Source organism: Harpia harpyja, chromosome 2 (genome assembly GCF_026419915.1).
Source record: "Harpia harpyja isolate bHarHar1 chromosome 2, bHarHar1 primary haplotype, whole genome shotgun sequence".
NCBI lineage: Eukaryota > Metazoa > Chordata > Aves > Accipitriformes > Accipitridae > Harpia > Harpia harpyja.
Window position 1 is genome coordinate 71,961,085 of NC_068941.1, and position 11,601 is coordinate 71,972,685.

Here is an 11,601-nt window from a genome sequence, read left to right on the forward strand (position 1 = left end):
TCGCCGTGAAACGGGCACCGCCAGCAGCAGGGGAAGGGAACGCAACCCACCCCCCCCACACACCCCCCGCCCAGGGCGTCGGGACCCCAAAGCGGGTCGGCTCCGCGGGCCACCCCTGCCCCGGGAGCGCGGACGGGAGCCGGGGGCCGCGGGGCGCTCGCCGCCGCCCCGGCCGGGTTACTTACAGCCTCTCGGTGTTGCGGGGGATGTTCCTCGGGACGCCGCGCAGCGCCAGCCCGTGACAGTCCACGGTGCTCCCCGAGCAGGAGCACTGCGCCGGGCACGGCTGCGGCGCCACCTCGCCCGCCATCGCCAGCAGCAGCCCCAGGGACAGGGTGAGCTTCCCCCAGCCGCACATCATCACCGCCCGCTGCCGCCCGGCCGGGGCCCGCCGGCCTCGGCCCCGGGGAGGCGCGGGGCGCGCCGCCCTCCTCCTCGCCGCGGGGAGCGCTCGGGCAACTTTCAGGGTGCGGAGCAAGCGAAGTCCTTTCTATCCAAAGCTAAGGCGACAAAACAACCCCGGCGGCAAAGTGAGGCGGGTGGGCACCGATCCGCGGCTGAAGGCAACTTCGCTGGGAGGGGGGCCGGGCCCGGGCCCTCCCTCGCTAGCCCGTCGGGTGCCGGGGAGAGGCGGCACTTGGGTCTCGTCTTCACACGCTCCCCGCGAAGGCAAGGCGAAGCAAACCCGCGGGCTCAGGGTACGGCGGAGTTGGGCGAGCTCCTTATCTTCCTCCGAGCTCCCGTCACTCCCGTCCGAGCCCCCGGCGAGAGGCCGCGGAGCCCCGTCCGCCCAAGCGGCGCGCTTCCTCCGCGGCGGCCCGCGCAGCGCAGCAGCCGCTCCCACGCGCGTCCCCCGCCGCGGGCCGCTCACAGCCCCACGGGGGGCGGCGGCGGGGCTGACACCGCGCACACACCGCCCTGCCAGAGGCGCCTCAGCAAATCATACCCCTCTCGCAGGCATTCATCAAACTGTCTCACGGAAGGAGGCGGGAGGGGAAAAAAAAAAAAAAAAAAAGTCAAACACACAAGATGATGTTGGGCTTGGCTTTCCACCCCCCGCGCCCCCTCCTGCTGTAAGCTCCCAAGCCAAGTTTAGCAGGAAAGGGCTGGTCCTACAGCACGATAATAATAAGCAGTCGAGAAGTGATTCGCTGCCCTGCTGGAAGGGAGTTCATCCACGACCTCCTCCTCCTCGGTGACAGATCACAGCTATAGATCCTCCTGTGATCCCGGGAGCACGGCGAGACAGACCAGATCACACGAGCGGTGTGCGGCGAGGGCGGGAGGGGCGGGGGGGGGGGCGCGTTATGCTGCTCCGCGTGGTCTCCCGGATACCGGGGCTTTGCTGCGGCAAAGGCACCTGATGGGAAAGGTAGGAACTGCTCAGTCCTTCCAGGTGAGGCCAGTTCAGCGGCTCCCGGGGTCGCTGCTGGAAAGGGAGCAACTTTCCTCCTCTCCCGGAGCCCGCTGAGGCGCAGCGCCTCGGGAAGGGTTTGCGCCCCTTCCCCCGATCCCGCCGGTGCACCTGAGCTGTCGGTGCTGGCGCCGAACAGCCCGGCCCGGCCCTCAGCTCCCTGGCAGCGGCGCTCCTCCGGCGCAGAGGGAAACGGCGGAGGCGGGGGGGGGGGGGGGGGGCGGGGGCGGGCAGCGGGAGACGGGAGGCGACACGCCGGCTCCTTCCCTCGCACCCCGACTCTCTCCGCTTGAACAATAGGATGGCACCGCCGCACGCAGGCCGGCCGTCTCTCCTCCCCGCTGCAAGGTGCCTGCCGCCGCCCGCGGAAAGTGCTCCCCGAGAGCGGCCGCACAGCCGCCCAACCGCCGCCTCGCCGAGAGCTCCCCACGCGGCCGCACGGCGCCCGCCGCCACCGCTCGCCCGGCGCGGCGCCCCTCGCCCCGCTCCCACGGAGCCGGGAGAGCCCCACGCGCCGCTCTATATAGGGGCGGCGGGGCCGCGCCTCCCCGGCCCCGCCCGCAGCGCCCCGCGCCGCGCTCACTGGCTGCGCCGCCGCCCGCCCCGGCCGGCCCGGCCCGGCCCCGGCCCGGCGAGCGCGGGGGGCGGGGGGGGGGGGGGTGCGCGGCGACGCCAACAATGAATGAAAGTTGGGGGAGCGCGCGGCGGCGGGCGGGGTGGGGGGGGAGGCAGGTCTGCCCCGGGAGAGCGGCGGAGCTCCCCTCGCCACCCTCCTCGCCGCCCCGGAGCGCGGAGTTGTTGCGCGGAGTTTCTGACGCAGCCGCGGCCTGCGGGTGTCAAGCGCCCCGCGAGGGAGAAGGGAGAGAGGGAGGGAGGGAGGGAGGGAGCGGGGCCGGGGTCGGGGCCGGGGTCGGGGTCGGGGTGGGCCGCGGTGCTCGGGTGCGTTTTGCCTGGCGAGGGAGGGGGGCTGAAACGTCGCCGGCAGCGCTTGTAAATATCTCGGGCGTCTCGCCGAGGGTCGTCTTGTGTGCCTTGGGCAGCAGTCGTTACGGAGGGAGAAAGAGGGTTTTCTTGGCGTTTTCTCCGGGTGTAGTTTTAGTGTGAAACACACCAGAATCGCTCATAAATTATTTTCGAATATAAAATGACATGGGCAAGCGTTATTCCATAGGTTAAAATGAGTCGAGTAGCAGCATTAACGCCGCTGTGCTCCTTCAGAAAACACCTTCCGTTTCAAAAAATTGTGTTCTGAATACACACCATGTTACCGATAAATTTTCCTGAAGTGCTGTTTATTGTCAGCGCATCTTCAGCATTCTCGGGAAAATAGTGAGTGCATCAGGCTCTAAACTAAATTTTAACTGGGTTTAGTTTTCCTTGCTTGTGAATTCAGTTCCATCTGATTTATAACAGCTCTTGAGACCCCAGTAATAGGTGAAAATGATTTGTCTTTCATAGATGGCAACCCCCAGCAGGGATGACTAAGCCTTCAGCAAGGTGTAGTTTGGAAATGCTCAAGGGAGCCCATAGGTTCTTCCATATGGCTGGGTCCAGCTGAGTCTCTTCATCCCTGGGGTCTCTGCTGCACAATCCCCACAAGAGGCTTACTGTCTCTTTTTGCCCGTTACCAAGAGGACAAATTCTGTTCTCAGAAACACTATTCTAGATCTGAGTTAATCTGCTGAAGTGGAAGCCAGCGAAGTTACTCCTCACTTCTCTTACTGTAGCATGTGAGCCAAAATGAAAATTGCTAAAAATGTACATTCCTAATAAAAACTTTTATTTTTTGATCCATTTGTTTAGACAACGACCAGTAAATATGGTTGTTGCAGTTTTCAAATGCTGATAATGGCACCTTAGGTCTTACAGAGACACAGAGATACTCCAGTTTTTTAGATTGATGCAGGAAGGAGAATTCAGTGACTGTAAGGGCAATACATCAGCTTCCATGTATAAATGCTTTTCACTCTTTTCTCCCATTTGATTGTTTTAGGTCTTTACAAAGCGTTTAGAAAGGATTTTGCAAGTTTCTAGCGAGCAACAGAAAAGAAAAAAAAAAGAACTTAACCTGACATACTGTTTTCATGCCTCTACTAAAATCCTTTATCTTATAACTCCAGGCAGACAAAAACCAGAAAATACAATGTTAACCATTCAGTATTTTTCATTATTTGTTTCAAGTACCAGCAACGTGCCTAGTGCTGCAGAAGACACAAAGAGAAGAAATAATAAATCTTTTTAATTTACAGGAATTCTCAGAAAATCTGAATCAATTCTTGAAGTGTTAAACGTTGCTAAACTACTCCATGCAGAGCTGATTCAAAATCTAAACTGGTCTTAATTTAATATACTTTGCTTTCAAAGAGCAGTATACTAAGTACAAGCAAGATCAATTTTTATTCCTATTCGGGGGGTTCATTGATTTTTAACATGCCCACCTTTGAAGCGTACCTTTCATTCACTCAGATTGATTTTCCTGAGTGTCTTGCCTGCCAGCACATTGAAACTCTCTCTTTGTGATCTAAACTCTTCAATGGGAGAGCTCCCAATGTCTGAAATTGTCTGAGAACGAGGCCTTCTGTCAGACATGGCATAGGATCATCGCTGGAGTATGAACGTTGTCCCGCAGAGTGCTCTGTGGCTGCCTCAGTTGCCTGCGGAATTAATTCTAGCCACTTCCAAAGTTATGAGGGAAAATATTCCCATAGAGGAAGAAGCTGGGGAAAAATTGTAACAGCGAGGTATGTTAAAAGAAAAGCAATTAGAAACATTCATCAGTGGAAGAGCAAAAATTTTGTTACAGCCATTTCAGAAAATACTGACAGCAGCTAAAAGCAGTTTTCTGTTCTCCAGATTTCATTGTACAACATTCCACCCTTTGGAGGGTGATCTAAAGGGATACTCAAAAAACTAAGAAGATCAGAACTATTAGCATAAGGAGAGCAAAGTCAATAATGATAGGTAACTCACTGCTGAGGTTGGTAACAGTGACTACGGCTGAGCACAAAGCTGTGTAGATACATCTGAGTGAGCTCAGTGAACATCATCTGCTGTATGAGCATCACTATAGCTTTATAAGGACAGTATGCCTGAAAGATACTGAACCAAATGACTCATCAATTTGTACATAACTGAAGGTCAATAAGGTGACAGAAAAATGGCCAACAGAGTTATATCAAGAAAAAACAGTATAAACTAATCTAGTTTCCTTCTTTGACAAGGTAACCAGTTTATGGGTAAGGTGAAAGTGTGAGAGATGGTGATATTAGCAGGTTGTTTGCCACCACGCACATTAGCATTCTTCTGAGCAATCTACTTCAATATAGTCAAAATCCAAGTGCTGGAACGTGGACACTTAACTGAGTAAAAAAACCCAAATCCTGTATTCAGAGTATGGTTGATGGTCAGTCTGGGAGTGTATGGAAAGTAGACTCTTTTACAAAGCTGTTAAGACAATTATGCCACTGAATGATTCCATTAGTGATTGAAAATTAAGTATAACTATTAACAGATGATACCAGGATGGAAAGGGATGTAGAGATTTTGCAAGGCAGAATGATAATTCAAAATTATTTTGATAAACTGGAGAAAACACATGGAATCAGTAAATCTTAAGGAAGACATGAGCATAACATTGCATTCGGAAAAGAAATTCAAATACATAAATGCAAAATGACTAGCTGGGCAGCAGCACTCCAGAGAAGGATATGGAGATGAAAACGTGTCATCTTAAATTTATGGTAAAGGAGATTCCATTACAAAAAGGCAAACATCATTCTGATGAGGTATATATTACATAAGGGAGGTAAGCATTCTTAAATGCTTACCAATTCCTAAAGCTTCATAAAAGCTTTTGTCAGCTTTTATGGGTAGGATAAAGTGTTCCATTTTGGACACCATTCCTAAAATATGCTGTAAATAAAACAGACTCCAGGGGACAAAACTAAGAATGTAAGTTTTAACAAACATGAACTATGAAAAAAGTGTGAAAAAAGTGCATTTACCTGGTTTAAAAACAAACAAACAAACCAACCCGCCCCCCCAAAATGACCCAGAGAAAGGAAAGACGTAATAATACTTCCCAAAATTAAAACGTGTTTGTAAACAGCACAGTGGTCAGTTGATATTCACAACCAGTAAAGGGCTTCATTTTCAGGAAGGAAGGTTTATGAATCAGAAAAGCTGGTAGTAAAGAAGGCTGTGAAACCCAGAAGATGATATTGGTCTTTGCTTCATCCCCTTCAAGCCAAATCTTTACTGGAAATTTTAAAACAGAATGAACACATACTAGATAGGAATTATCCAGATGTACCACACACAGTGTGTGAGTAGGGACATTAGCCAACTGGCTTTTCAGGTTCTATTTAGCTATGATTTCCCATGGGCATAAAATAAGCAGCCTTCTAGCAGTAATATTCATTGTCAAAGAGGACATCTAGCTGTGTGTATTAGTTGCTTATTATTTATTATCACATGTTTATAATTCAGGATCATCTAGCACTTCCAGTCAGGATTGTGCTTGGAAGTGGAGTAATACGACAAAAATATGATCACAACCTCCACGTGATGTGTGAAAGGTAGAGAGAAAGTAATGCAATTTTTTAAGAACTGGCAACTAAGTCCTTTTGTCTATCAAGCTAATGTGAAGTTCATTGTCTATTTACATGTAAGCAAGCGTAGATCTTGTGGACCAAGCAATGCAGAGACAATGCTAGCATTCAGATCAGAACAGAGGAGGAAGATTGTGCCATGATGGGTGCAAAAGAAGTCATGAGGAGAACCTGAGCAACAAGCTAGCATCACATACACGATAAAAGAGTGAGGGAGAAATAAAAAAATAATAATGTGGAATGCTGCAGAAAAATAGAGACATACAGTGAGAACAAAAAGCATGAACTTGCAACGAAAGAATGGGGAAACCACGTATCGCATTGCTGAATAAGCATAAAAAAAAAACTTTTCTGTAAGAATCTATTACAACACAGACACAAAGGGATAGGTGCAATCCACTGGAAACTATGGTCAAATATCATTTAAATAGTGTTCTGCTTTTAATCCTTCCGAACATTGACTGCTTGTGACAGTCTCATTGGACGAATCCGAGCCCATATTTTCTGAGCTTTAATTGTTTTGGTATTTCACAATGGACTACGGCCTAAAGAGCAACTTGGAAATCATAAGTGTATCCAAACAATATTTTAGCTCAAAGAAGATTTTATTTAGTTGCTAGCTATCTTCTCTAGTTGTTACCTAGCCAAGTTTAGAACGGGTCTGAAATGCCTTCAGTTTAAATACAAGATTAAAGCAAACTCTAGCTGGCAGGAAGGGGGTATAGGACCATGTCTGTGTTTGTACAACTTCTCCAAGGGAGCTAAGGATCAAACTTCTTGACTTCCATGAAACAGCACCCATAATAAACATTAAAACTGGTAGTAAATATTTCAGAAATGTATCCTTAATCTAAAGCTGAGTGACCTGAGGTTTATCCAATATCAAAGGGACACTATCAAATTTTTAAGGTCACGGATTTCACACATGTAAAACCTTTAGGCTCCCATTGAGCTATCTAGAGTCTGACAATGCTTTACCATAAAGCAAGATTGGAAATTTATTTGAAAAATTTCCTGGGTTTTAGGAGCTGAAAATGAAAACCTTGAATCATTCCATTATCATTCTAATGGACTAGAGTGGATTTATTCCAGTTTCTCAAATAAGTAGAACTTCAAGTACTCTGTGCAGATCTGTTGTATAGCAAGATTCTCATTATAATTTACTCCTTGATGAAAAATATTTACAATACCTCATGGCTAGGTCTAGAAAAATCTGGGGAGGGAGGAAATGGAAGTGTTGGAGCTTGGTGAACACAGTCATATCGCATGACACAGACTATGCACACTACTTTATTTGGGTTCTATTTGCTTCACTTATGCTTAGATTTCACATGGCAACATGGGATTATTTCAAGACAGCTAGGCTAAATTTTGTTTATGCTTCCTAGTAAATTGAGGAGCTATATGAAAGGCTGTCCAAGCAGCAATAGTCATGTGACACTACATACATTGATAAATCTACCTAATCTGCATTAAGAAGATGAATTTCCAAAGAATAAACAATTGGGATACTGAAACGTAAAGGGAAAATGCAAGAAGTGCTTCAGCATAGAAAACCAACAGAAGATAAACTGGTCTAACATTACCGATCTTTTCTTATGCAAAAACTGAGTCAATTAATTTCCTTATTTACCTGAAATCCAGATTTAAGTGGTTTATAGTCAGTATTTATTATGGTGTATCTTCACCTACTGGTAAAAGTCTCATAATTTGTGCTAGCAAAGTCTTTAACCCTTACCAGTGACCTCTCAGGTGCTATCAAATGTAGAAAACCTGATAGCTGTTATATGTTCAATACTCCTATGACATAGATTAACAAACACACTATATTGCTTGTCTTGCATGGGATGGCACGAGGGACCTCATGCAGTTTAAGAACTTTATCATTTCAACTAAAAAAACTACTTCTGTAATTTATGAGGAATTTGTATTTAAGAATCCTATCTCCCAATTTAGTGTGTGTGAATTCTTAGGAATTCTTTACAGTTTAGTGTGAAAGGGATTATTCAAATTATCGAGTCTGACATTTTGCATGAGACAGATGACTGAGGCTGATATTTCTGCACGAAGGCTGATAATTTGTGCTAAGCTAATCATATCCTTGCACGGTGGAGGATCTAGTCTCTTACCACCAAAAGTAACCAGGAAAACTCAATCTTTAAACAATTTGATTTTGGCTTCATTTTGGCTATTTGCAAGCAGAAACCTAATTTTCACCGTGACTGTAGTCATGCTGTTTTATACTCATTTGTTTCAGTGTTAATGTCTGGCCTTTAAGTTAAGTTGTTATTTTCCTTCCCTGGGGATTGCCACCCTGATGTAGTTATAAACAGAGAACATATCCTTTCTCGCAACTTTCATTTTGTCAGGCTTCCTCTGTTGTAACTGAATCTGAGGATAAAATGGCATTACTTCTTGAGATGAACTGTTACCTATTCCATCAATGCAACTCGCAAGTTGCTTTCACTGTCATCTAGCAGCAGAGGTAGAACACTTATTCCTGGCACAAAGGAATAAGCCACAAGTGATTTTTTTAATCTTTTCATAATGACCTTTCCAAGTCTTTCTCAGCTTCTCTTCAGACTTTTGTAGAAATATATCTGTCCAAATGTAATTGGAAAGGATTTCTCCAGGTTCACCTCATGGTTGCTGTGGTGGGTTGACCCTGGCTGGACGCCAGGTGCCCACCAAAGCCGTTCTATCACTCCCCCTCCTCAGCTGGACAGGGGAGAGAAAATATAACAAAGAGCTTGTGGGTCGAAATAAGGACAGGAGAGATCACTCACCAGTTACCGTCACAGGCCAAACAGACTCAGCTTGGGGAAAATTAACTCAATTTATTACCAATCAACCAGAGTAGGGTAATGAGAAATAAAACCACATCTCAGAACACCTTCCCTCCACCCCTCCCTTCTTCCCGGGCACAACTTCACTCCCGGATTCTCTACCAACCCCCCAGCGGCACAGGGAGATGGGGATGGGGTTTACGGTCAGTTCATCACACGTTATATTCTGCTGCTTCATCCTCCTCAGGGGGAGGACTCATCACACTCTTCCCCTGCTCCAGCGTGGGGTCCCTCCCACAGGAGACAGTCCTCCACGAACTTCTCCAACGTGGGTCCTTCCCACGGGCTGCAGTTCTTCACGAACTGCTCCAGCATGGGTCCTTTCCACGGTGTGCAGTCCTTCAGGCACAGACTGCTCCAGTGTGGGCCCCCCACGGGGTCACAAGTCCTGCCAGAAAACCTGCTCCGTGGGCTCCTCTTTCCACAGATCCGCAGGTCCTGCCAGGAGCCTGCTCCAGTGTGGGGTTCCCACGGGGTCACAGCCTCCTTCAGGAACCCACCTGCTCCGGCATGGGGTCCTCCCCGGGCTGCAGGTGGAGATCTGCTCCACCATGGACCTCCATGGGCTGCAGGGGGACAGCCTGCCTCACCATGGTCTTCCCCACGGGCTGCAGGGGAATCTCTGCTCCGGCGCCTGGAGCATCTCCTCCCCCTCCTTCTTCACTGACCTTGGTGTCCGCAGGGTTGTTTCTCTTACATGTTCTCACTCCTCTCTCTGGCTGCCATTTTCTGTCTGTCCCAACTTTTTTCCCTTCTTAAAAATGTTATTACAGAGGTGTTACCACTATCACTGATTGGCTCGGCCTTGGCTGGCAGCGGGTCCGTCTTAGAGCCGGCTGGTATGGGCTCTCTCGAACACAGGGGAAGCTTCCAGCAGCTTCTTACAGAAGCCACCCCTGTAACCCCCCCCACTACCAAAACCTTGCCACACAAAGCCAATACAGTTGCTAATATCGCTGAAGATGTAGAAAACAGTAGGCTTTAGATTTTATATAGTTTTTCCTTCCCTTTCAGGGTGCATATCATGTGGATGAATTTGATGATAGTACAAAGCGTACTTTTTCTGCAATTTTAAATTGAGATGGCTGGTTCTTTTTTGTGTCATTCCCCTTTGCCTCTCTGTGAGGGAAAATGGAGTCAGTTCACTGTTGACTCTTCTGTTGCCCATACGAAGGAAACCAGAGCTGGAGTGCTTTCTGTTCTCTCTCTGAAGACTCTATTCTAAAAAAAAAAAAAAAATCTGGTTTGAAATCTTCCAGTACACTTTGGTTGAAATAACTCTACCCACTGGTCTTACCATAACCTAACATGCACTGGACATTTCTGTATTTGTTTGGGGTTTGTCAAGTATATATCTTGTGAGAGGAGAGAAGAAGGTTGGGTTTGGGAGGGGGTTTTTTTGGAGAAAGGGAGGAGAGGCTGCTTGTAAAATGTCTGAGTTGATAAGGATACCTTGAATGCTGAGATCTCTCAAACTTTTCTGGCAGTTTTCAGGGAAGAAAAAGTTGTTATAACCTGCTTTTTCTGAGCATACAAAAACTTTCTAGCACATATTATTTTTATTATGTATACATTCTTTATTTTTGTTTCTTTATCACCACATACGATGTATTTCAATTGTATCTGATTAGGATTGAAACTATATCAGTCCTAGGGAGAACATTGCTGAATCTTTGTTTTCCACTTACTGCTTAAAAATGAGTATGTGAGAGCATATTTTTTCCTGAAAGGAAGTGGTTTCTCTCTGTAGATAACTTAAAAGACATTTTCTAGGGAAACAATATTTAGCTATAAAAGCTGGTACGTATTTTCAGCTGGGTATATTCTATTCATAAACAAATTTTGACTCATTAGCCACAACCTTTGAAGAACAATGGTTTAATAAGAACATGAAATACATTCCTCCTAGTCCTGTTGGTGACTCAGTGTTTTCACCAAAATATTTGTGCCTCTCACCCTCCCATTGTTTTTGTGTACCTGGCACTTTGCTCTCTTGTCTGAAAACACAATGCACAAGCAACAGGGAAGACTTTATTGTAGAGGCAGCTCCACTGGGAAAGGGTTCAGGAAAGGAGAAGATTCTCTAAACAGAGCAAGAAGGTGACCTGCAAATACTTATCTTAGAATAAGCAACGTTAAGGATGCATGCCCTTTAACACTTCTTGTCTTATTGAACAGCTTGTATTAGAGAGGAATGAAGCAGACTCAAATGTCCTGCAAAGGATAGTAAGATGCTCAAGAAGAGGAGCAGCCAGTCCGGCATTCAGCCCTTCTGAAAAAAATTGTGTCAGTATAAGAGAAAGGATCAAGGTCTTCTTTTTTCTGCTGTTCCCCCTCTATTATACCTGCTGAATAGAAGTGAAGACACTGGAAAACAAAGACTACAGGGGAGAAGAAAGGCAGAAATATACACCTTCATTTCCCAGTGGAAAGGGTAGAAGTTGTGATTTATATTTCTGAGTTGTAAAATTTTTCACTACCCAAATCTCCATTGCTGACAGCATGTGTTAAGGGTTATGAGTTTCAAGTTTCACTGCAGACCTTTAGAATAATACATAATGAAAGATACTAGTCTGTCCATATTGCATATCAACATTTTTCCACAGCTATAGCAAGAATCATGAAGTTAATTCCAAGAAAACAGAGTAGTGTGAAGATGAAAAGAGACAAGGAAATTTTTTCAGATGAACAGTTCTCTCACTGAAAAATGCAGTTTCTGATCAACAAATCA

The 11,601-nt window shown here is 46.7% G+C and overlaps 1 protein-coding gene across 15 annotated transcripts in view; it reads right to left on the minus strand.

Annotated features, from left to right (window-relative positions):
• SLIT2 (slit guidance ligand 2) overlaps window positions 1-834 on the minus strand; it is a 274,697-nt gene extending 273,863 nt beyond the window's left edge. For 4 of the 15 annotated variants that reach the window (XM_052780379.1, XM_052780374.1, XM_052780372.1 and 1 more), the window contains exon 1: window positions 186-762. In XM_052780379.1, coding sequence (XP_052636339.1) covers window positions 186-361 — 176 coding nt within the window. In that variant the 5' untranslated portion in view covers window positions 362-762. Of the gene's footprint in view, window positions 1-185 lie in introns of all 15 variants that reach the window. The other 11 variants (XM_052780373.1, XM_052780378.1, XM_052780369.1 and 8 more) reach the window with 7 other exon arrangements.
• Window positions 835-11,601: the final 10,767 nt, after the last annotated feature.